The 26,853-nt window shown below is 39.5% G+C and overlaps 3 protein-coding genes across 3 annotated transcripts; 2 read left to right on the top strand and 1 right to left on the bottom strand.

Annotated features, from left to right (window-relative positions):
* Positions 1-540: 540 nt before the first annotated feature.
* On the bottom strand, positions 541-1,494 carry LOC114687229 (olfactory receptor 52E8). Its single transcript, XM_028861932.1, has one exon. The coding sequence runs from the start codon at positions 1,492-1,494 to the stop codon at positions 541-543; it is 954 nt and encodes a 317-aa protein (XP_028717765.1).
* A 9,369-nt stretch (positions 1,495-10,863) lies between these two features.
* On the top strand, positions 10,864-22,549 carry LOC114687217 (olfactory receptor 52E8-like). The gene is given in 4 exon segments (XM_028861924.1): positions 10,864-10,899; positions 10,901-11,797; positions 15,332-15,377; positions 22,449-22,549. Coding segments are annotated over 4 exon segments (1,080 nt in total).
* A 53-nt stretch (positions 22,550-22,602) lies between these two features.
* LOC114687218 (ubiquitin carboxyl-terminal hydrolase 17-like protein B) lies at positions 22,603-24,302 on the top strand. The gene is given in 2 exon segments (XM_028861925.1): positions 22,603-23,893; positions 23,896-24,302. Coding segments are annotated over 2 exon segments (1,698 nt in total).
* Positions 24,303-26,853: the final 2,551 nt, after the last annotated feature.

Raw genomic sequence — 26,853 nt, 5'->3', positions numbered from 1 at the left:
ATTCTTTTAAATATCTTTGAGTAAATGGTGTATTTGTAGTAAGCTGATGTCATGCTATATTTGGGTAAGTTGTTATCATAATTATCACTATTATATCCTCATCCTGGAAGCCACTTAATATATCCATTATGGCTTTGCAGTAAGCAAAAATATTCTTCATTGTATTAAATTATGCAAAATTTTGGAAAAATAAAATGGCCATAATTGGAGGAATCTTATTTGGCCTAAATTAGTACTTCCTGCTAGGGATGAAATTTGAATAGATCACTTAGCTTTACTGCAAAAGAGGACACTGTCCTACATACAGAACCATCTGCAAGATCCAACAATAGTAATGAAATGTTTACAAAAATAGAGTTTCATAAGGTTTCCAATATTTCCAGGACTACGTTGAAATATAAGATGTTTGATTCACATTCAAGTGAAATTTTGGTCACAATATTTCTGTTCCTTTTCCAATTTTCTATGGACTGGAAAAAACATAACTACTTTCAACAACATGAGACAAATTCTGAAACAAACTCTCCAAAGTGCAATTGGTTAGTGATCTTTCTGGAAGAAAATCCTCAACACTCGCTCCCGAATCTGCTTGGTCCTCACCCCATAGATCACAGGATTAAGGGCTGGTGGGACAACCACATAGAGATTAGCCAAGAAAATATGGATATACTGGGGCACATTATGGCCAAAACGATGTGTCAAGAAAGAGAAAAATGCTGGAGTAAAAAAAGTTAAGATAACACCTATGTGAGAGCCACAGGTGTTGAGAGCCTTGAGCCTGGCCTCTCGGGAGGGAAGGCAGAAGACCGCATAGAGGATCCTGACATAGGAGAGAATAATAAGAACCACATCCAGTAACAAGAGAACAATGTTGCTGAGACCAAACATGACGTTGACTTTGATGCTGGCACAAGCTAGGCGGGCAATGCCCATGTGTTCACAGTAGGTATGAGGGATGATGTGATGCCCACAGTAGGGCAGCCTCAGGAGGAGAAACACCAGGGGAAGGACCATGTATAGGCTTCGCAGGACAGCAATACTTGCAATGACACCAATGACTTTGTTGGTGAGGATGACAGTATATTGAAGGGGCTTGCAAATGGCAATGTAGCGGTCAAAGCCCATGGCCAACAACATAATGCTTTCCATGACGGTGAAGAAGTGGATGAAGAACATCTGAGAAAGGCAGCCTCCAAAAGATATTTCCCTGAGACTGAACCAGAAGATACCCAGCATTTTGGGGATGGTGGCTGTCGTCAGACCCAGGTCAATGGAATCCAACATGGCTAGAAAGTAGTACATGGGCTCATGAAGACTGTGTTCAGCTTGGATCACAAATAAAACAGCTGTATTCCCCAGTATTGCAATGAGATACAGAAAACAAAAGGGGAATCCAATCCAGATGTGTGCATCTTCTAGCCCTGGGATGCCCAGCAGGAGGAATGAGGAAGGATGGACTTGTGAGTCGTTAGACAGGGACATTCTCTCAGTCATGGATAGATGCTGTGCTTCATACAGATATGTTCTTGTGTGTGATCAGTATGATTCTTTGTCTACTTAGTTCTTTATCTTCACTCCTGGTCAAATATAAAAATAACCTTTTAATCTTCTGTTCATATTTGTAGAAAGAGGTAAGAATACTCTCTTTGTTTTATGTGTAAGTCTCCTGAATTTCACAAGGCATCACCTTGAGAGCCACCATTACTGCACTGAGCTCATGTAATAGCAAAGACTAATACAAAGAAGAGGAGGAAGAAGAAATTTGCCAACTGTGGTGTGGCCAGGAATGCATGGCCAGGAGGATGAAGTTCCAAAGCTGATGTACAAGGTAATGTCACATATGCTTTTGCTTAATAATAATAATAATAATAATAATAATAATAATAATAAAAATGAGTGAGGTAACCCAGACTCAGAAAGACAAATATGGTATGTACTCACTCATAGGAGAATACTAGATGTGGAACAAGGATGACTGAATCTTGCTACTCACATCACCATTGAGGCTACCTGGAAAAGAGGACCCCAAGAAAGACACAGGGATCACCCAATGACGGAGAAATGGATGAGATCTACATGAACAGCCTGGACATGAGTGGGAGCAATGAAGGGCGACGGTGGAGGGAAAGAGAGCGGGAGATCCCAGCTGGATCAAGAACAGAGAGGGAGAACAAGGAATAGGAGCCCATGGTAAATGAAGACCACATGAGAAAAGGAAGAAACAAAGTGCTAAAGAGGCCACAGAAATCCACAAAGATACACCCACAAAAGACTGCTGGCAATGGCCGAGAGACAGCCAGGACTGACCTACTCTGGTGATGGGATGGCCAAACACCCTAATAGTTGTGCCAGAAACCTCATCCAAGTACTGAGGAATCTGGATGCAGACATCCACGGCTAGGCCCCTGGTGGAGCGCTGGGAGTCTAATTAGCGAGAAAGAGGAGGGTTTATATGAGCGAGAATTGTTGAAACCAAGGTTGGATAAAGCACAGGGACAAATAGCTAAACGAATGGAAACACATGAACTATGAACCAAAGGCTGAGGGGCCCCCAACTGGATCAGGCCCTCTGAATAGGTGAGACAGTTGATTGGCTTGATCTGTTTGGGAGGCATCTAGGCAGTGGTACCAGGTCCTGGGCTCGTTGCATGAGTTAGCTGTTTGAAACCTGGGACTTATGCAGGACGCTTGGCTCAATCTGGGAGGAGGGGACTGGACCTGCCTGGACTGAGTCTATCAGGTCGATCTCAGTCCTCGGGGGTGGCCTTGATCTGGAGGTGGTGGAAATGGGGGGTAGGCTGGGGGGAAGGGGAGGGGGGCAGGAAGGGGGAGAACAAGTGAATCTGTGGCTGTTATGTAGAACTGAATAGTATTGTAAAATATAATAAATAAAAGAAAAAAAAAAGAATCACTCATGCATTTGTTATCTTGATCTTTCCCTATTTTGGAAGCTAAAACTCCCAAATGTGGTGTGTACAATGTTGTCTCTGTGTAGTGTTATGTAACAAGGTGATCTGGTTCTGAGAGCAGGATAAACAACTTACCTTCTTTTGTTTGGTTGCATGAAGCTTCATGTAGAAGTTCTCAGTATTTTTATAGGTAGATGAAGAGATGAAACTGTAGGTATTTTAATTTATGTTATGGGAAGTAAATCATTCATATCCATTATAACTCTATTACAAAGTTTCACCAGGTTTGGAAAGTAAATAAAGACAAAGGGAAAAATAATACTTGACAAAGATCATTTTGTTCTTTTGTGGCTATGATAAAAACATAAATTGAAAGATTGTCTTAATATAGACAGAGCTTTCATTTGGTCAGTGGATAAATAAATGCATCCAGTAAAGAAACTGTCCAGACATGGAACAGCCTTTGGAAGAGAGAACTACACAATTTCTCAATATACTTCTCTCTTATACACATGAGAAGAGACATTTTCATTTAGTTCCTTCTCTGATTCTATATCAGTGCCATGTTTAATAGATACTTCTATTACAGTAAATTCTGAACAAGTAGTAAATTAAACATCTGAAGAAAACAAGCATGAAGCACATTGTTGCACACTTATTTACAAAAATTATTGTGCTAATAATGTGGAAGTAATTGTGTTGTGTGTAATGATACACAAAGAATATATTCAAATTTAACAACACTTGTCTGTTGAAAGAATTCAAGGTGTCTATCAGAGATGTTTATGAATGCAACCTGCCTTGGGGTGTTGTTGATGTGGGTGGGTAAGGGAGTCTTGGAGGGGATGGAATAAGGGAAAGAATGTGATCAAAATATATTGTATGAAAAAAATTAAAAATAAATAAAAATATAGAGTTCTACTTTGGACTTATAAAAATTTGAAGAATACAGTGTTTCATAGTTTAAACCTATGCTGACCCATATGCCTTCATAGAGGTGCCCATTTAAAGTCCAGGAACCATAGCAGACCATAGCAGACATGAAAAATATTTTGACAATTTTAGAAATTGTTTGAGGAACACTGTGTTTGTGTTTGTGTGTGTGTGTGTGTGTGTGTGTGTGTGTGTGTGTGTGTGTGTTTGTCTTCTAGGTTGCTGATACTAGGGAAAAGAAAACTAGAGTCCTTACATTTGGTACATAAAGGTATCTGACATAAAGTTATCATTCTATTCTTCATTTGCTGAGAGCATACATGGTATTACAGTTAAGGAAGCACTTTCCCAATTCATTACATTATGTATTTACAGGGATTCTAAAAATACTGGTGTCAATCAGAAAATATGAACACAAATTTAGGTAAAACTGGCCATACACTCACTTCAGACATACCATTTTGTGGCAAGAAAAGTAAAACTCCAAACAGGACATTTTTAACTTGTACTGAAAGTGTTATTGTAGACATATGCACAGAACACTGTGATGAATAGAAGGTGTCAAGAAAAAGTCCAATGAGGACATTAGAACTTTGGGAGTGGGGTTACATGCCTGTAGACACACACAAGCACACACAAATATGTTTGAGGGTGGGCATAAATGTGTATACATGTGCATATATAAACCTTAGGTGTTTTCCCTCAGGTTCCATCTACATTATTTATTTTATTTTATCTTATATTTACTTTTTTATTTTTAACACATATTCTCTCATTGACCTAGAACTCACTTAGCAGGCTAAGCTGGTTGGTCAGAAAGTCCCAAGGATCCACCTTTCTTCATCTCCAAAGCCAAGGTATTAGAGCTACGTGCCAAAAATGTCCAGCTATTTGTGTTGGTTGAGGGGGATCAAATTCCTCATGCTTAGAAGGCAAGCTTTTTGCCAACTGAGCTATCTCCTCTGAAGTATTCCCCACATCAAAACACTGCAGGTAAATAAGAAAAGGCTTTTTGTTCTAGATGAAGAGTAAGATCAAAGTGGGAAAAATGAAAGCACACTGACTAATGAATACATTAAGAAGGAATCTATGGTCTTTCAGGGATCTCAGACTCAGTAGGCTGACCAGTCAGTCTTAACTGACTGGTGTCAAGGTTATCAACAGTGGCTCCAAAGAACAGAAAATGAGAAGATTGAGGCTACCTACCATAGAAAGAACCTTATGCCTGTGGAACTCTCAGGAGGGCATTATGTTCTCACATACCCACATGATCACTCAGGAGCATAGGAAAGATAAGCACTTGGACTTTTCTTTTTCTGTACCTAATTCTGAAACCCCATGGCCAACTGTCTGTCATAGCATCTATGACACCTATCAGAGTTTCCCCTCCATTTTCCTACTTAATAAATGACTACTCTAGAGAGCCATTCTTCATGATTCACTTATAAATAAATTCACTAATTCAAAAACATAGTTTAGATCTCCTTGTTGCATCTTGAAAACAGAGAAGCACATTCTGTCTCTTCTTGCAGTTCAGACACGTGTAAACTTACACGGGATCAAAAAAGTAGCTAAATTAAAGTAGACATATTGCTGCAAAGCCACCTTCAGATTTCTCCTTAGTTTTAAATGTAAGAATTTGTATTATCATACAAGAAGTGTATGTAGGGAAGGTGCAGCCTTGGAAGTTACATGAATGTGTAATTTTTCTGCATCTGGTACTTACACATTCACCTTTCCTCCATCAGTTCATTCTAGCATGGCAGAAGCCCTTCCTTCAGACTCCTTGATACTTTTTTGTAGTCTAAACAGGATATGACTTACCTTGGTTTCTAAGTCTCTGTGAAACATCAGTCGGGATTATCCTAGGGCACACTATTTGTTTGCTGAGCGGAAAGAAATTTATTTTTTTCCATGGGCCCGATTCCCCTAAGAATGCACACACAGTATCATGGGAACCTTGACAGGGTGTAGTGTGCGGACTCCAGAGAATTCTTCCTCTCAGTCACTTTTTGTATATACAAGATACAAGGGCAAGAGCCTGTTGCTGCTCTTTTGTTTCTTCCTAATTACCTATTCTTTTATTTGTACTGATAGAATGTGTTTGACTTGTGATTTCAAATTAAACTTTTAAACTCCTAGTACATTTCTGGGATTCTTGCTGTTATCTTCCTATTCATCCTCTGTTGCCCCCCCTTTCCCAGAGCCCTTTTACTCCTTCTGCAGTTTATTCTTATGAATACATTAATCAATTTTCCAACACTGTGTTTCTGTTAATCGATTTTCCAACACTGTGTTTCTGTTAATTGATTTTCCAACACTGTGTTTCTGTTAATCGATTTTTCCAACACTGCTTTCTGTGAGAGAACCTGGTTTATCTCATGTATCCCATTGATGACAGACATCCACACGCTAGATATGGAAGAAGTGTTTGTTCTGTGAAAATTGCTGTGATGCACCAACAGCTGTGTCAGGAGACTGCCTTTGCATAAACACGGGTGTCAAAAGCAACACTGATAGTGGGTTAAATAGCCATTTAAAGTAACCAGAAAACAAAGCAGAAATAAGCACAACAAAAGAAGGGAAGTCATAGCAAAGAAAAGTAGAAATTATTGAGTTACAACGCAAACGTAAAATTCCCCAACATAGCAAATTAAGAAGCTCTGAAAGATACCGAAATTGAGCTCTTATCAAGAGAATTCCTTGAAAAATTAGCAGTGTCAAATATTATAAATGACAATAAAGATTGGTAGCTCTAACTTTTTAAGGGAACATATTTTATTTTAATCTTGCCAGCTAAATGAAGGATAATGACAATTAAGGATTCTACATATTTATATTATATAAACAATGTTTTGATGTCAGTTTATATTATAAAATGATTAAATCAAAGTAATTAACAAGTCAATTACCTTAGATTTGTCACGAGAGTGGCAAGATGTACTCTTTGCAAGTAAACCACATTATTGTTTTATGACAGTCACAGCTCTATTCAAATGATCTCCAAAACATATACATTCCCTGTGACCAAAGCTTTATACCTTTTATCTTAATTTTCCAACCTCACTCACATCCTGGACTCTTGTAAGTAGCAATATATTTTCTCCTTATAGGAATTACATAGTTGAAACCTTATAGTGGCTTTCTGTGCTTGGCTCATTTTACTGAAGATAGTTTCTTTCAGTCCACCTATGTACCCACACATGACAGAACATGCTCCTGGTGGTTGGCAATGCTCCAGTGGAAGGCCAGAGATCCACAAATATATGGGCATCACCAATTGCTCTCGCTGGGTTTTGAGTAGGGAAGGGGGGTGGATTTGAAGAAGTAGGAAGAGGGGTGAATGTGATCAAAATTGCATTTTATGAGAGTCTTGAACTAATAGAAAATGAGAAGAAGGAAGTTTATATACCCATTGGTATAATAGTTATCTTCCTTTGAGAAATGTCCCAATGTCCTTTGCATATTTTTTCAGCAGGCTGTCTGATACCTTAGCACTGTCTTGTCTCTTTTATATATTAACCTTTATTATCTATAATAGTGCCCTCTGTCATTCCTTTCACAAAGCCTGAAAGAGAGAGAGAGAGAGAAGAGAGAAGAGAAGAAGAGAAGAGAAGAGAGAGAGAGAGAGAAGGAGAATCATGAAAGTAGTGAAAATGTAGGAAGTAGACTAGCAGGAGGGGGAAAGAATTCAGAAGCTATGAAGGATTAATTTGGGTCAAATGCATGATATACTTGAATGAAGTTTTTATTAAAGTCAATAAATATTGAAAATAAAGATACACCAAAAAGATCAAATCAAAACAAAAACTATAGTAGTGAATGGAATGGAATGTATGCTAATGTGAAGAAAGACATATAAATTCATAAAATGGAATTCATAATTGAGTAAACTACATAGCATGGTTCCATTATATGAACTATCTAGAATAAACTTTAAAGAAAATTCATAAGGACAGAAAGTGAAGTAATGTTTCCCAGGGGCTGAAGGGAGGGATGAGTAGGGAAGTGACTACTTAATGACTTTAGTGTTTACTTTGGAAAGATAAGAAATGTTAGTACCAGATAGAAATGATAATAGCACAGCATTGTGACTGCACTATGCACCATGGAATAAAAACTTCAAAATGGTTTTATAATGTACATATTTTCTAAGAATGAAAATGCTAATGCTTCACTTCCTCTCTCCTCCCAGCCACAGACAGAATCAAAAGTGGGTAGAGCAAGCAATACATAGGCTGGAGAACAGAGGGCTGGGAAAGAAGAAAGAAAACAAAAGACAAAATGGAACTTGCAAAAAATGATATATGAAATAGCAAAAAAGTGGCAATTAATTAAATACAGAAAAATTGTTCGCTGAGATTAGCCAAGAATGGCCCTCCACCTGGTGCAGTGACTAAAGGGAATTACTGTTGTTTACCAGAAGGACTCTGGCATCTGGAGACATTATTACTAACCGTCTGCCCCAGAGCTTGAGTACACACACACACACACACACACACACACACACACACACACCATTAATATCCCCTAAGGTATATTAAAGGCTCCCTTTAAGCCATGTATCTGTATTTTAAAACTGAACACACAATTGTTACATGACTCTCAGAGAAAAAAAGAAAGAAAATCTTGGTAAGTCTCTGCAATATATACTTAGAATTTAGATTCTCAGAAATTGAGAGGATTTAGAATATTCATGTAACTTTTGAAAAATAAAAGTATAATTAGAAAAGAGTAAATAAGCAAGAAACATCTATTCATGGGCGAAAATTCTTAAAATATATAATACCAGAGCAGTGAACATGATGCCATGTATTAATGCTGTAGGGCAAAATTAAGGGGGAAATACATTGGAAAGAAAATTTATTGCCATCTACAATATTTCAAACATATATAATTTCACTTATTCAACTCAATAATAGACACTACTGTGCATTACCTATATGAAACAGAAACCCAGGGCATCATATAACATGCCTACACTCCGTAATCTGAGAGCAGAACAGGATCTAATCCTGTGTCATAATCTAATATCACTAAATGTTCTGTAATTTTACTTAGTTTTCCTATATTTGCTTTTTAGTGACATAATAGGTGATATACAAAGAAAAGAGCCATAATAGTTAGAGGACAGAGCAATACATTTTAACTCTATATTGACTTCACAATACTTTGACATAGGAAAGGACTCAATATAAGTATTAGCTGTTTGGCTTCTCTTCATTCTTCATATTTCAGGGGTAAGTTAAATTCAAAGCTGGTTATTAGAATTTACAGTTAAGTACAAGCTTAGAAGATGAAGCATAAGGTCAAAAAGCTCAGATACAGCAGCAACAAGTACTTTGGGAAATAAGTTTGTAAACATGTAATAAAGAACTTTTATTTGTACAAAAAGAGTGCAGCTCTTTAGTGTTCTGGGCCTCCAGGAGGTAATCTCCATGAATTTGTTCAAGGTGAGGACTTGAAATGACATGCTAACTGTAGGGTGCAGCCAGGCCATAGAATCAAAATAGGTTGTATGAACTTCTTAAAGAATTAATTAAAAACTGATGCTTAAAGAAAACTAACCAAGAGCATGAACTTGTTTGGAGATTTGATCAAGTGGCATCAGTTAACATGAAAAGTAGCAAATATAATGCTATATTGGCCATAAAGTAAGCAAAAAGTCATGCTTATGTAATTAGACCATAATGAAAATGTCAGGTGATCTTCCTAGATGGTAATATGCTCTATGTACATTGCCATACAATGTCAAGAGGATAGTGCATCACAACTCCATGAGAGGACAGTGGTTACCTCACATTTGCAAACCTCACAGGTTTTCCTAGGCATATCTTTCTGGGTCTAATTGTAATCAGCACCCTTTTCCAGTAAGAAGCTGTCTGAATGAACATAATAGCTTTGAATGATTTTTATGAGTCCCTCTAGTAAGTTCTTGTGATGAGGATAGTTTGGGAGACCTGAGACTGAAGATGTCAGAAGTGAGTGTAGACATGAGATCTGTTTCCTAAAACTCGCACTTTAGCTTCAGGATGATGGTCAAATTTGATGCTGCATATTTGCAACTAGAAGTCAGCAGGCTCCCATGAGGCAGCTTCAGATGGGGAACATGCTTCATGGGTCACCAGTTCCTTATGCTAACCCATCTTCAATTCTTACTTGAGGCTATCTTTCTTTTAAAGACCCAGATCCTATGAGATATGTGTGTCTGCTTTTAGACTCCCAATTCAGTTCCACTGTCTTTTTCTACTTTTTAATTTATTCACTTTTGGGTCTCAAAACACTGTTATAATTATCACGGTTTTATAAAAGCTTCAAATTATAGTAGCTTAAATTATGCAGATTTTTTTCCTTTAAGGAAATTTTGTATAAATTATTCTTCCTCAGACCCATTTCTTCCTCTCTCTCTTTGTACTGCTTCTACTAACAAATTTACAAAGACAGATCTAGACTATGTCGCATGATTAATTTCAACTTGTTTTGAAATCTTGACACTTCTGTTTATTAACATGGGAAATACTGAGACGTGGTTTAACTTTCTAAAACATCTTCTTCTCCATAAAACCAGATACAGTAAAATTTATGTCAGCAAATTATAACTGTATGAAACAGCTAAATAATAATGATAGATGAAATGTTTTTCAACAATAGACACCAAACTAATGATATCTATTGTAGTACTATTTATTGTAATGTATCTATTGTAGTATCAGTTTTATTATATCCTTCTCATATCTAGCTCTTGAAAAGAGGGGAGTTCACATTCTTTCTTACTCTAAATACTAATTTTAAGAACTGTGTAGCTCACATCTGACATCTCAGCTTCTCACACTTTTGGTGTAGGTGAGCAGTGCTACTAGGATTATTTATACAAAACTGAAGAATGGGGGGAAAACTCAAAGGCCTTAGGAGAAATGTATTTTTAATATCAACACATTGTTTGAAGACTCTTTAAATTTTTGTAGCTCTCTATTAAGCCTGGATGAACTGTTCCATGGAAACTGACAACAGCTTTTAAACCATGCCCAGCTTCAGCCTGCAAAAGAATGCCCTTGCCCAATGTCACTGAGGCCCACCCTCTTTCCTTCCTGTTGCTGGGGATTCCAGGACTGGAAGCTGCACAGTTCTGGCTGGGCTTTCCATTCTGTGTTGTGTATCTGATCGCTCTTGTTGGAAACTTTATCATTCTGTTTGTCATATGGACTGACAGGAGCCTTCACCAACCCATGTTCTACTTTCTGGCTATGCTGTCTATGATTGACCTAAGTCTCTCTACTGCTACCATCCCTAAGATGTTGGGCATCTTCTGGTTCGGCCTCCAGGAGCTGTGCTTTGGATGTTGTGTTGCTCAAGTCTTTTTCATCCATTTCTTCACAGTCATGGAGAGCATCATACTCCTTGCTATGGGCTTTGATCGTTATGTGGCTATTTGCAACCCTCTCAGGTACACCATGATCCTCACCAACAGAGTCATCGTTGTGATTGCTGTGGTTGTGGTTATAAGAAGCCTATGCATGATTGTTCCCATCATTTTTCTCCTCCTGAGACTGCCTTACTGTGGACACAGAATCATCCCACATACCTACTGTGAGCACATGGGTGTGGCACGACTGGCCTGTGCCAGCATCAGAGCCAATGTCTATTATGGTCTTGGGAATATTTCCATTTTGTTTCTGGATGTGCTTCTTATTATAGTTTCCTATTCTAAGATCTTATATGCCGTTTTCCACCTCCCTTCTCAAGATGCTCGTCTGAAGGCTCTTAATACTTGTAGCTCCCATATCTGTGTCATCTTAGCCTTCTTTGGTCCAGCTCTTTTCTCCTTCCTCACTCATCGCTTTGGTCATAACATCCCTCAGTATATTCATATCCTCCTGGCCAATCTCTATGTAGTCATCCCTCCTGCCCTCAACCCAGTCATTTATGGGATCAGGACCAAGCAGATCCAACAGCGAGTAAAGATTCTTTTGGCTAAAAAAATGAGTGAGAGGTAATTTGTTCAAGTAATGGGAGGATAAGGTCTAAAAGAGCTTGAATTAATAATAAAAAGTAATAATTTTACTAAAATTGAACATCAGCATCTCACTGTGTAGCCCAGACTGACTGCCATCCTGAAATCTTTATGTCTCAGCTTCCTTAGTGACTGGTATACTACAGATATATATTTATAATACATATTATATATAGTATAATAGATTTATATAGATCTAAATATTATACATATATACATATGTTGGTGGCAGCTATTGAAGGCATGATGTATCCTCTACTGAAACCTGGTAGAATATGCATATATATAATATGTATAATATATATACACATATTATACATATAAATGTTGATGGTGCCTGTTGAAGACATGCTGTATCCTGTATTGAAACCTGGCAGAATATGTCTTTCAACAGCAAGTTTCAAGGAAGAGTGCTTTAAATTGCTGAAGGAAGAACTTACTATTAGAATTGTCTAGTTCTAAATCTCTTACAAGTAATAATATTTATTTTATAGACATGTTTAAATGCAGGTCATATGGTCATGATAGAAGTAGATTTAGGTAATGGTCATGCAAATAAAGAGGGGCACTAACTGTGAACTAGGAAGTCAGGTACAATTTAGCCACATGACAGAGAGAATGCATGCTTATGTACAGGGATTTGAACTGGATGACTTTCAACAGGGAAATGTGTAAAAATTAAAAAAAATTGTTATTGAATTTCAAAATATTAAAGAAAAGGAGCATAAATAAGTATGTGGAAAAACCATAAACTTTTGCACTATGAAAAGGTAAACACAAGAAACAGCAAAGTATATAAGCAATATATCCCTGTTTTTCAAAACTGGCAGTCAAAAAAGACTGAAAAACAAACTGCTATAAAATTCTTAAGTAAAATATTGTCAAGCTAAGATAAAGTCAAATTTGACTTTGGAAGTTGCCATAGCAATCATCTTGCCCAATTGTATAGCACTTTTACTGATGTTCACTAATTTAACATATAAATATCTTCAAAATATGTTATTAATGGTGATTAACTTCAAAGATAAGAACAAATATTAAAGAAATGGTGAAAATGATAATTAGCATGCCCCAAAGTTTGTATTGTCAGCAATTTGATTGTACATATACGATCTGCTTTAGTATTCTTTAATCCTGAAACTATCACTACAGCCACTTGATGACTGAATAATTGAGATAAAAATCTTTTTAAAATTCAATTTCAAGATTGTGTTTGAGGACCAGGATTTTCTTCTGATCTCCTTTAAATGTACACTGAATGGAGGATAAATTAGAAATAAAGTATTAGGTATACATCATCACAAGGAAATCCACAATACAAAATGAGTTACATATATGTATATCATCAGTTCTGCTCATGTTCATTTCCATTACCCTTTCTCATCCCAAGAAGTTCCTGCTGTGGGATGGTCTTTCTGTATGCTCTGAATATGTTGCTCCCATTGGCTAATAAATAAAGCTGTTTTGGCCTATGGTAAGGCAGGATAAGAGCCAGGTGGGAAATCTAAGCAGAGAGACAGGGAGAAGAAGGGCCGAGTCAGGGCAGACGCCATCCACTTACCCAAGGAACAAGATGCCAGCAGACTGGTAGTGCCACGGCCACATAGCAATACATAGATTAATAGAAATGGGTAAATTTAAGATGTCAGAGCTAGATAACAATAAGCCTGAGCCATAGACCAAACAGTTTGTAATTAAGATTAAGTCTCTGGGCGATTGTTTTATAAAAATGGCTGCTGCCCAGGTAGGACCAGGTGGGACTAAGAAACTTCAGTCTAGAATTGGTACCCAGACATTTGGCATGAATTTCCACATAAAACCTGAGAGCTTTAAAAAAAAGGTTCTAAAACAGAGCTAAGAACATCTTCCTAGTGCAGATCATACAGAATCTCCTGGCTACTGAGGGCTTCAGCAGTGACATGGCAGACTCCTGCAGTCTTTCACAGGCTACAATAAAAAGAGGCTTCTCCTGGCCACTGCCTACAAGCCTGGGAGCACAGCCACGGGCTTAAAAATATAGCAATGCACTAATTAATACTTCTTCCAAGAATTGGAGAGGTAAGCATGACTCATTGGTACCTCTGGCCATTTTGAAAAGCCAAGCAGGGAGGAGTCAGCAGCCAAAGCTGCCACTTTGGTCCTAGTCATGCAACTTAGCAATTTAAAAACTCTCCTGGTCAGAAAAGGATTACAGATACACAATAAGGACAAATTCAGGTGGAAAAAAAACCTCTAAAAGGGTTACAGTGTGTTTAAAAATATACATAGGCTTGGGAGAGAATAAAAAAAGGGTAAAAAAAAAGTCCTTAAAAAGGAAATAGAGTAATAAAAAAAAGCCACGTAAAGATGGAAAATACACAGAGAGTCTGAATACTGTACATTATGTTGTCTTTGGGATTTTTAATTACAGAGAGACATTTGATTGTGGGGGCTGCTAAGTTAAGCCAACATATATATTTTAAAGGTATTTTGACTTCAAAATTTGGATCTAAGGATATGTTGTTTTGGAAAAGAGGCTCTGCTTTTGTTTCCACAGGAACCAAGAGGCTGTGGATTAGTTCCAGGTTAAGATGGATCAGATTTGATCAAGTGAGACCTCATGAACCTTGACAGATGGCATCTATCAACCAAAGTTATAGCTGGTTTTCTTAGGACTTGACCGTTATCTCAGATTTTCTCAGGATCACCATAAGATTACTAGAGCCCCCAATCAGCAGAAAGCAGTTTAGAAAACTATGTCTAAATTCCCAAAATATTGTTTATGAATGTTTGTTTTCATTTAAAGGGGTTTGGTTATAAATGGTTAATGGTCACAGTCAATCTTTTTCTTAAAAAATAAAAAGAGTGGTTTGATACAGAAATGATGAAAAAAGGTAGATTATTGAGTCTACTTTAATTCCAAAATCAACTGTTGGTCTCAAATCCTTTACATTGGTATGGATTTTGGTTTATTAGTATAGGTTTAGGGTCAATTTTGCTATACTATATGTATATTTTTATTTATTTATTTATTTATTTATTTATTTATTTATTTTTCGAGACAGGGTTTCTCTGTGTAGCTTTGTGCCTTTCCTGGGACTCACTTGGTAGCCCAGGCTGGCCTCGAACTCACAGAGATCCGCCTGCCTCTGCCTCCCGAGTGCTGGGATTAAAGGCGTGCGCCACCACCACCCAGCTCTATATGTATATTTTTATTTTGTTTTTGGGATATTATGTTTATGCAGATCATTTGAAATTGTAATATATAATTAAAAAACACAGATTAATAGCCATCTATAATAATCAAGCTTATACTCATATTAGTTAGGTTTTCTAAATATATAAAGATACTATTTCAGATGGATAGGCAATCTTCAAACACTTCAAAGACCTACAGAATATGGCATTTAAAATGTTTTAAAAACTTAGATTTTTCTGGATGAGACGTGTCTGCTAATGGCAGCACCAATTACTTCAATGAGGATGATGGACACTGAAGAAACTCATGGAGTTTGCTTTCAGTATGGCAAAGGTCAGCTGTTTGGGCAAGAAACTGCTCTTGCCTGGACTGCTTGACAATGTGTTGTATAAACTGGGCATGCAGGACCCATAGGAAAGTGACCACTGAACTTCACCTAAACAAGGCAAATGCTCCTTCTGATTTCTGCTTCACAGAAGAAACTTCCAGACATTCTGTGAGACACACAGACAAAAGCAACTAATGAACTTTGCCAAAATAGGCAGAACAGTCCTTCAAATTTTCTGTTTCACTGAAAATTCTGCCAGATACTCTAGGCCTACAGGCTAAAGATGGATGCCCCAACATTACAAAAGAACTTTGGGTGACTGTCCAGGCAGCCAGATGTCTCTGTCATTTATAGAATTTTGGAAGTTGCTTTCTGTCTATTCAGGTTATAGTATATCCTTCTAGGGTCTTTGGTGGAGTTGAAGACTAGATAGTCATTACTATGATATTTAGTTATGATAAAAGATAAATATAAAACTTTACACTCACAAAGATAGGATAGATGATAGAATATTTTCTTTAATCTTGCCAAATACAAATAGACTAAATATTGTAACTATAATTTTTACTTGATAACTGTTTTGTTATATATAATTTACTATGTTAAAATGAAAACCTTCCTTCTTATTAGTCAGAAAAAGGGAAATGTTGTGGGACGGTTTTTCTGTAGACTGTGAATATATGTTACTCACATTGGTTAATAAATAAAGCTCCTTTGGCCTTTGGTAAGGCAGGATAAGAGCCAGGCATGAAATTCAAGCAGAGAGACGGGGGGAAAAGGGCAAAGTCAGGGCAGATGCTATCCAGAAACAAGATGCCAGCAGACTGGTAATGCCATGGCCATGTGGCAAAATATGGATTAATAGAAATGGGTTAATATAAGAGGTCAGAGCTAGTTAACAATAAGCCTGAGCTGTAGACCAGTTTGTAATGAATATTAAGCCTCTGAGTGGTTATTTGGGAACAGGTAGGTAGGAGAGATTTGGACATTTACAAGTTCCTCTCCAATTTTTAAGTCTCTGTGGAGAAAAGCATTTGTGTACACATTTATGCATGTGCATGTGCATGTGTATGTGCGTGTGTGCGTGCACGCGCATCTGGTGTAACTCACTAAATTTAATTAAGATGCCCATATGAGCATGTATGGGAAATAACTTCCTAAGTATGTATTATTTTTACACTTCCCATTAACTTATTTCTGTATGATTCATTGTGCATATTCCTTTGTCATCATTTGTCCATTTGTTCTTTTCAAATCGGAATACACATGTTTAAAGGGTAATTGTATTAGTTACTTTGTACATTGCTGCAACAAAACACATGACTAGCCAACTTAAAAAAGGAAGTGTTTATTTGGGTTTGTACCTCCAGCAAAATAGGTCCATCATAGAGGAAAAGGCATGGGGACAGGAGTTGGAAGCTGGCTGGTCACATTGTCTCAGTAGTAAGGAGTCAGAGAACAAACAGTAGGGTTTGACTATAAAATTCAAGGTCTGCACCCTACAAAATACTTCCTTCAGCAAGGCTCTACTTTCTAAAGATTGTACAACCTTTCTGAACAGTGTCACCAGTTAAGGGTCAAGAGGTCAGATACATATCACATCCAAACCACAAACATAATAGACCAGATAATCTTAAAGAACAGCACTTTAGGATCTATATCCTAAGTATATAATATGTAATCCTGTTATACTTGCAGGGGATGGCATATAAGATGCCTGACATGCTGCCAGCAGAGATTGGAGAATAGGGGACCTGAGATTGTGGACCATCAACCCTCATTGTCTGGTTACAGAGTGATCACAGAGGGGGATACAGTTACATCAGTGTGCATATTTTTCTTGAAACCTCTAGGGGGGTATCAGGGCGGGAGTGGAGTTTACATACAGGTCATGGTGGTCCTTCCTGGAACATTTTCAATTTTCCCAGTCACAGTTGAGCACATCTCTTAATAGAAATCTCTTTATATTGTTACATTGTCACAGGTTGAATAATGGCTGAGTCAGGTGGCCCTTGGAACTAGTTTTTTAGTGTCTCATTTCCTGGGGCTTGGGGGGCAGTGTAAGCCTGAAGGGTTAGGGTCTTTCAGTCTAGTCCATTAACAACATTTGACAGATTCAGACAAAATACTCCATTATATATATTAACACTTTCCAGTCCAGTAACATTTGATAAACTCAGACAAAAAATTTTATTACCTCAAAAAACCAAAAAAAAAAAAAATTTATTACTTATCCTATTTAAAACAAGCAGTTCCTTTTTAAAAGTAGATTCAAAAATTGACCTTTTTATCTTATCATATTCATATTCTCTTTTTTCTTTTTATAAAAGTTTTAATATCTACCTTTTGTCATTTTTATGTCTTCCCCTTTTTCTTTTTTGAGTAAATTCAATCATCTGCCCATTTATCCTATTATTTATCTTTTTTCTTAGAGTAGAGTCAGTGATCTACCCCCTATCTATATTCTCTTCTTTCTTTTTCCTTTTTTTTAAAACAAAACCTCTGAATCTAATCTCCTTTGCTTTGCCCTTTTCCTGACCATTAACAATTAAAAACTTGTAACCAACCATTGTAAACAATGACAATATCCATAACTCATCAAATGACCAAAAACCTCCTACCCCACCTCTTAGGAATGTGGACGTAATTTTCTTAAAATTTCTTCCTGCTTTCTGGGGGTGAAGACATCTTTAGAGAATCCTGAAAAGAAAAATTTTGGGGTTAATTGTCAAGTCCTATATCATTTGTCCAGTTACTGAATAATGAGAAAGTGCAGGGCTTATTTCGAGTCCTTGTTTAAGTAATCTGTCAGGCTGGATCATCCCAGCTAGCCATCTCAAAATTGTCCTGAGCAGTTTGTAGTCCAAAGTTGATCTTTCCATGGTCTTAATCAGCTTAATGGCTTTACCATAGTCTATGTGGAATCATCATTGTGGGGTCCTGTAGATGTAATTAACCGTCTTATTAAATAAGAAACACAGAACCAATGTAAAAGAGAAAGCCAAGAGGTCAGAGCTAAAATCTCACCCTTCCTCCTGCGGTGGTCCTAGCTCTCCGAAAGAGAGCTACTTCCTGTGTGTATGTCTTTTCATAGTTGTTTTGTTCTGCCTTCTCATTGGTTGTAAACCCAAACACGTGACAGTCTCATCACTGCCTGTATGTACAGCCCCCCAGGTCTTAAAGGCGTATGACTCCAATGCTGGCTGTATCCCTGAACACACAAAGATCTACCTAGCTCTTCTACCAAGTGCTGAGTTTAAAGGCGTGTGCCACCACTGCCACACTCTTGCTATGGCTCTAATAGCTCTGACCCCCGGGAAACTTTATTTATTAACATACAATCAAAATCACATTTCAGTACAATTAGAATACCACCACAGGGTCCCGTCATGCTTTTGAAGATTTCAGACTTGTTAGGCGTAGTCCTGGTTCCCTGCAGATTTTTTTTTTTTGTACCTCCTCTGTGGTTTGAGTAATCACAGTCTGATAAATGTCTGTCTCTTGAAACCATGAATGTTTTTCCCTGGAAGAAAAATACCTTCACAGCAATTTCTCTCCACTATTTGTCTTGCCAAACTTTTCCAAACTGACTTTTGCTGATGCTTTCTTGTAATACAGTGGTCCTGGCAATTCTTCTCTGAATAAGCAGTAGTAAACCCTTTGTCCCAGGTAGCAGCATCACCGCAGTCACCAACATGATGAGAAGCCAGCAACTTGGAGCAGGAGCCACTGCCTCCATGATCCCACCACTGTTTGGGGCTCCTCACATCCCTCGCCGAAGCTTCTCCTAGGTTGGCCTCAAACTCGGGATCCTCCTGCCTCTGCCTCCTTCAGTAAATCCAACCAGTGTGCTTCACCACAACTGGCTGAGGGTTGCTCAGGTCTGAGCAGGGGCCCCCAAGGCCACAGGTGCTGGACCCAAAAATCTGGGGGTCTCAAGTGGGCACCCCAAGAACCCAGACTCCAGTCCAGTTGATGCAACGGCATGAGGTTTTTATTGAATCATCTGTACAGATGGGCAAACTCTTGTCCTGAGAGCAAGAGTCGCATCCTACTGTAGCCACATAGGATGTACTTATAAAGGAAAACCCCACAAACCCCACAAGATTACAATTTCCATACAATTTCATGGCCTGATCACAGAGTGGGTACAGTCACGTCCGCATGTACATTCTTCCTGAAACCTCAAGGGGGGTATCAGGGCGGGAGTGGAGTTTACACAAAGGTCACAGTGGTCCTTCCTGGAACACCTGCAACTATCCCAGTCACAGTTGAGTGCATCTCTTAACAGAGATCTCTTTGCATTGTTACATTGTGGCAGGGGTGGTTGAACAATGGCTGAGTCAGCTTGCCCTTGGAACTAGATTTTTAGTTTCTCATTTCCTGGGACCTGGGAGGTATAAGCCTGAAGGGTTAGGGTCTTTCAACAGGCAAGCAGCTTCTTCGTGAATTCATACAAAGAACGTTGGGTGCCAGATGTAACAGGAATCTTAAATTGTCTTATTAATAAAATCAAATCTGGAGCAGGTATTGGGGTGAATGCTGGAATATCAGAGAAGCAGAACCAGCCACAGCAACCTCACCTTGCCAGTTCCTCAGCTGATCCTGTTTCCTCAGACTGGAAGCCTCTGAGTCCTCATATCCGAATGAATCTCAGCTGAACTGCTGCTCCAAAGCCTGAAACCTTAACCAGCTAAAAGCTTCTAGTTCCTGAACTTCACGCCTTATATATCTTTCTGTTTTTGCCATCACTCCCTGGCATTAAAGGCTCACTTCTTGGGATTAAAGGGGTGTGTCACCATGCCTGGCTGTTTCCAATGTGGCCTTGAACTCACAGAGATCCAGAGAGATTTCTACCTCTGGAATGCTAGGATTAAAGGTGTGTGTGTGCCACCATTTTCTAGCCTTTGTATCTAGTGGTTGTTCTGTGTCTGACCCCAGATAAGTTTATTAGGGTGCACAATATTTTGGAGAACACAATACACCACATTGAAGAAACTGTAACAAAGAAGCTACTTAGCAATTGCAGAAGCCGGAAGTGACCTGTCAGCTTGCATGAGCACTGTCTCCGAGTCGTTACTGCGTCTTCCAGGTATCACATCCTTCAGACCCCCGAAATTGCTGAGGCTTGTCTTACACAATACTTACACAAATTCATACATGCATAAAGAGTTTCATTAATTAAAATGCAGGAAACTTGTACACAAGCAGGCAGCTTGATAAGAAAAAAAACACGGTACAGAAAGAAAAACATATTTACAGAAGATGTATGGTACATGACATAGAACTGAAAATAATTAGAGAATGTGTATACAAGTGACACGGAATGAAATGAATAACAATTTACATCATTTCTGTGCAGAAAACCAAAAGAGATTTGCCCCTGAAACATTGCTTTTCAATGCAACATTTAGGAATAGTGTTTTCGAGACACAACAGGGAAGTTGTACATACAAACTCAGAACAATTGTAATAGCACGCACAAGACTTGAACATCATCAAGCAGACAATGTTCCAGCATGGAGAGGTGAAGTGGGTATGAAGTCCTATATTTAACTAAGGATGTGTTGGCAACTGTTAGCTTGTGGGACAGTGAGGATCAGTTTTATTTAAGGGTGTGGCCCCTAGCAGGTTGACTACACTCCTTTGGATTCCATCATACCATAGAGTAATTGGACAGCACAAATTGGCCTTGAGTTTAAAATAATGAAGAGACCAGGCTGGATACGGATAGAGAATGAGGAAGATCTAGGAGTAGTTCTGGTAGGGAAGGTGATTATAATAAAAAATCATTATATGATATACCAAAAGAGTTAATAAAAAAAGAGAAATGTTTTTGGTGTGAGAATGATGACTTTTCTCTTAAATCATGTTTGCTTTCTTTCTTTTATTTATTCTTCTCTACTACAATACACCCCAACAGTAATTTCCCTTCCTTCTTCTCCTCCAAGTGCCCTCCCCCATCGCCCTGAGTCCAGCCTAGGACGTTGGTGGACCAGCCTGACTCCCTCTTAAGATCAGAGGCTTACAAGGAAAAAATGGGTTTATTTTGGTTTGCTGTAAAACTTTATTTTCTATTTTTCTGGAATTTGACCTGACCATACCTTGACCCTTCCTGCAATTCAACTTGGTCCCCAACCTGATTGTGCCTTGAACTATAGTGCCCCAAATCAGGAGATTTTCTTACAAATAATCTCAAAAACACTATTACTTTTGGTATTTTACTTGGCAAGTTCCTATGTTGACAAAATTCCTTCTACAGACTCCCAGATTTTGCCCTCTAAAAGGAGCTGAGAGTTGTAGCATGAATCTTAAAAATTCTTATTAATAAAAACAAATCCAGGCCAGGTATTGGGGTGAAATGCTGGATGGTCAGAGAGACACAACAAACCACAACTATCTCACCTCACCAGTTCCTCAGCTGGTCCTGTTTCCTCAGACTGGAAGCCTCTGAGTCCTCATCCAGAATGAATCTCAGCTGAATTATTGCTCAAAAGCCTGCATGCTTAACCAGTCGAATGCTTAACCAGCCACATGCTTAACCAGCCAAAATGCTTAACCAGGCCAAAAGCTTCTAGTTTCTGGTTCTCACACCTTATATACCTTTCCGCTTTCTACCACCAGTCCCTGGGATTAAAGGCTTGCTTTCTGGGATTAAAGGCGTGATGAGTCACCATGCCTGTCTGTATCCTTGAACACATGGATTTCTGCCTCTGGAATGCTAGGATTAAAGGCGTGTGCTACTACTGCCTATCCTTTATGTTTAATATTGTGGCTGCTCTGTCTCTGACCCCAGATAAGTTTATTAGCATGCACAATATTTGGGGGAATACAACACCACAGAGAGTTAACTTGCTACTGATCTCCTGAGCCCCACATTGGGGCTAGGGTTGGGGGTGGCAGGTTAGAATGGCCCCTGAACCTGTTTTACTGTACACAGAAGTAAATCCTGCTTCCTTCAAGCCAAAACAATTCAGGTTGGCAGGTTTTACTTCTTTTCCGTGGGATGAACAACATGAAGGGGACTTTTGTATGGCAGGTCTACGCATTCTTTCTTTATCTGATAAGGTTTTTTAATTTTGTTACAAGGAAAACCCAAGCATAAGACACCTTGGGCAAAGGACCTGATTCCAGAGAAGTGGAAACCAGAGAATAGATTTCAGTGCTGCTTTGCAAAAGCCACACCCTGAATTGCACTAGACAATTAGAGGCTTGTAGGGGATTGGCTGTCCCAGCAGGGATTATGGGTGTGGCCACAGATCTGGAGTATAAAAGGCTCAGCCTTTGGGTACAGTCCACACTTGTAGTGCTTCTTAGAAGGGAAAACATCCTTCCACTCGCTGAGAAGACTCCCGCAAGGTGTTCAGAGTTGGCGTCTGGAGACATGGAGGCAGTTCTGCGGCTCTCAGAAGGTGAATCTCACTGTAAGACCTTTACAGCATGCAGGTCCTCAATCGCCACTGTAGACCCTGAAGTCTCTTTGTGTTTTTATCCCTCAGCAGGTTCAAATGAATCAACTCCTGCCACCCCAGACCTGTATCAGGATGAAACTCAGGATGCAGCCAAGCTGGCCACCAGGAACAAGCACAGTGTGAGTTGGGAGAGGCCCGAAGGTGTGGGTGCAGGTCTCCTGAACACGGGCAACACCTGCTACCTCAACGCAGCGCTGCAGTGTCTGACACACACACCACCTCTTGCCGACTACATGCTCTCCCAGGAGCACTCTCAGAGCTGTTGTCACCAGGAAGACTGCACCATGTGTGCCATGGAAACTCATGTGACCCAGAGTCTCCTCCACTCCGGGGATGTCATGCAGCCCTCGAAGAAGCTGACTGCCACCTTCCACAAGGACAAGCAGGAAGATGCCCATGAGTTTCTGATGTTCACCTTGAACGCCATGCACGAATCCTGCCTTCGAGGGAGCAAGCACTCAGAAGGCCCCTCTGAAGATGGCAGCCTGATCCATGAGATATTCGGAGGCTCATGCAGATCTCAAATCAAGTGTCTCAGCTGCCAGGGCACCTCAGATTCTGTTAACCCCTTTCTGGACATCTCCCTGGATATCAACACAGCTCAGAGTGTGAACCAAGCCTTGGAGGATTTTGTGAAGCCTGAAGAGCTGTGTGGGGGAAATGCCTACCACTGTGACCATTGCCAGGAGAAGATGCCAGCTTCAAAGACCCTGACAATTGAAACTGCCTCGAAGGTTCTCCTGCTGGTATTGAATCGCTTCTCAGACTTCATGGGTGGCAAAGTGAACAGGAAAGTGAGCTACCCTGAGTCCCTTGACCTGCGGCCATACATGTCTCAGCCTGAGGGAGGACCGCTGGTGTATGCCCTTTATGCTGTGATGGTCCATGCTGGTATGACTTGTCACTGTGGACATTACTTCTGTTATGTCAGAGCTGGCAGTGGCAAGTGGTATAAGATGGATGATTCTAAGGTTGAGAGGTGGGATGTGACTTCTGTCCTGAGTGAGCCTGCATATGTGCTCTTCTACATCCGGGAGACTGAACTAAACAAGGACAGTGTCAAGGGCCAGTAGGCACAGTCAACAAGGCTCAGGTTGGACAATGGCAGAACAGAAAGCTCAACAGAGGGTCTTGGGTGGGAGCTGCAGAACCAGAAGAACACATGGAGAATACAACGACCAAAGAAATGTCCTTGCAGGAGTGGAAAGTGCTTCAGGAACAGAACCGGCTGAAACCTGTGCTGAACCTCAGAAGTGTTGAACCCACTCTGCCAGCCAATGCAGTTGTGATTCACCAGCCCAGGTACACCGGGCACTGGGACTGGAAAGATCCTGACAAGGAGAATTACCCACATCACAATTCTGCCAGGTTCCTGCCTGCTCAGGGAGCCATGAACACTGGACAGCTCTGCAGTCAGGGAGGAACATCAAGAGGCAAGAAGAAGAAGTGGAGGCCTCTACCTGTGTGCTAGGGCTCACTGCAATTACTGACCCTGTGTCCTGTGGACGTATCTGACCTGGAAGAAGCCCTTGGAGCAGGAAATTCGGACCTGTGTCCCAGGAAGGACAGACTGTCTCACCCTTCTTCTGTGCCCTCGTCTGGCCTTGCCGAGTCCCTAAGAATGACTGTTTGAATGTGGAAAAAAACTCTCCAGGGTCCTAGGATGAGTTAAACCCCACAAAGCTTCTGGTTTCCTAGGGGAGTTCTGCAGGGGCCTCTGCTGGAACTCATGGAATCTGACCATTGCAGAGGCAACTCTCCTTCCACAGGTTTTTGCTACGAGATTTGTATTCAGCCAGCAGGCTGTGGGCAAAACAGCCTTCTATAGCTGTTTCCTGTGAAATCTTTCTTTTGGGTTTTCTTTGTAGAACACACTGTGGGGACATTTTATTTATTGTGCTTGAGCAGCAATACTTTGGACCAATAAAATTCTGGAACTTCACACTCTTTCTTGATCTTTTCTTTTTGGCATGAACTCAAATCAGTATGGAAATATTCTTGGAAGTGTCTACTCAGCGTAGGGATGGAAAAACAGGAATGGGTTCCATTGCTTCCAAAGGGGATGAAATCTAGTGTGACTGTGTCAACATGATTGCATTAGATGGGTGAATCAAACACCTGCATAGCAGTTAGATAACAGAGGGCTCAGGGCTCCATAAAATTATTAGTAGTAGTAATTAGTGATTTTGTTGAGTGTATAACTACTATATTAATATGCATGGTAAGGATGTGAAAGGCTTGGTCCCCTTTTCCTCATATACACTAAAGAAACAGAATGTAGGTTCAAGGTCATTTTTTTTTCAGTGTGGACATTCTAAATGCAAACAACAATCTCCTTAGAGGTCACATAATGTCTTTGATCAAGTGACCTTGACTGGACCTAACAAAAGAGACTGTGAAGCAGTATGGTCTCTGTATGGTTTCAGCCAAGCTCCTGAAAGTAGCACCCTGTCTGGTGTGGGCGATAGGATTGTATAGCTCAGAGTACCTGGTTGATGGACCAGGGCAAGACATCTAGATCTCAAGTGTGATTCCTTTATCAAACCTTGATTGAATGTCTTGGTTAGAGATGTTTGGTGGCACACAGCTTTATCCCACTCTCAAGAGTCAGGCAGATATCTGAGTTTCAGGCCAGCCTGGTCTACAGAGCTAGTTTTAGGACAGCCAAGTCTACACAGAGAATAAAAATGAAAGTAAAAAATAGAGCTGGGCGGTGGTGGCACACGCCTTTAATCCCAGCACTCGGGGAGGCAGAGGCAGGCGGACCTTTGTGAGTTCGAGGCCAGCCTGGTCTACAGAGTGAGATCCAGGAAAGGTACAAAGCTACACAGAGAAACCTGTCTCAAGAAACCAAAAAAAAAAAAAAAAAAAATAGAAAGAAAGAGAGAGAGAGAACCTTTTGAGTTTGGATGTGACTTCTTATGATATTAGTAAATGTGATACAAACAGAGGCTTAAAGAGATATTGTAAGTTAAGACTTATTACAGTAGCACTTGAAAACAGTTGGCTTGTTGAAGGATAAGAAACTACAAGGAAGAGAATGGAAGTTAGCTCTCAGTTTTGAATCATAAGGTATTGTGGGTAAGACTGTCTTTAACCATCTAGCTAAACTGTGATTTATCTTAAAGGAAAGTGTAGTGTTCCCCAAAGTATTGTGTTCCCCAAAATGTTGTGCATGCTAGTAAACTCATCTGGGGTCAGAGAAAAGAACAGCCACAATATTAAACATGGAGGATAGGCAGTGGTAGCACACACCTTTAATCCTAGCATTCCAGAGTTAGAAATCCCTCTGGATCTCTGTGAGTTCAAGGCCACATTGGAATCAGCCAGGCATGGTGACTCACGCCTTTAATCCCAGAATGTGAGCCTTAATCCCAGAAAGTATAGCTATTGTGGATAATTCTCCACAGGAAACACAAGCCATAACATGAATAAAATATTCAGCATATTTTAAGAGAAGAAACAACAAAAGACACATTGGTAAATATTTTAAAAGTAAAATTGGTCAAGTGGTTTTGGCACATGCCTTTAATCTCAGCACTCAAGAAGCAGAGGCAGGTCAATCTCTGTGAGTTTGATGCCAGCTAGTTGTAAGACAGCCAAGGCTACACCGAGAAACCCTATCTCAAAAAAAAAAAAAAATCACAAAAAAGTAAAATTGTTGCAAACTCCAAAATCTTCAAGAAATTAGAGTCATTGACCATATTATGACATGAGCATCAAGGTATATGTTAGACTTTTAGGGATGAGGGTGGATACCATTCAAGACATATCAATGGATATGAACGAGTATACTCTGGCTTAGGCTTTTTGGTTTGAGGAGTTACAGTGTTACATCTTCACACCCTTCAGAGATCTACAGAATATGGCATTAAAAATGTTTTAATAACTTAGAAAATTTTTCTTTTTTGGGACATGTCGGCTCCTGGCAGTACCAATCTACTTCAGAGAAAATATGGGCATTGAAGAAACTGCATATGGAGTCAACTTTCATTGTGGCATAAGTTAGCCACTGGACAACA

The sequence above is a fragment of the Peromyscus leucopus genome, chromosome 1, assembly GCF_004664715.2.
Source record: "Peromyscus leucopus breed LL Stock chromosome 1, UCI_PerLeu_2.1, whole genome shotgun sequence".
NCBI lineage: Eukaryota > Metazoa > Chordata > Mammalia > Rodentia > Cricetidae > Peromyscus > Peromyscus leucopus.
The sequence above is the reverse complement of the archived record's forward strand: the minus strand, read 5'-3'. Positions and strand labels throughout refer to the sequence as shown.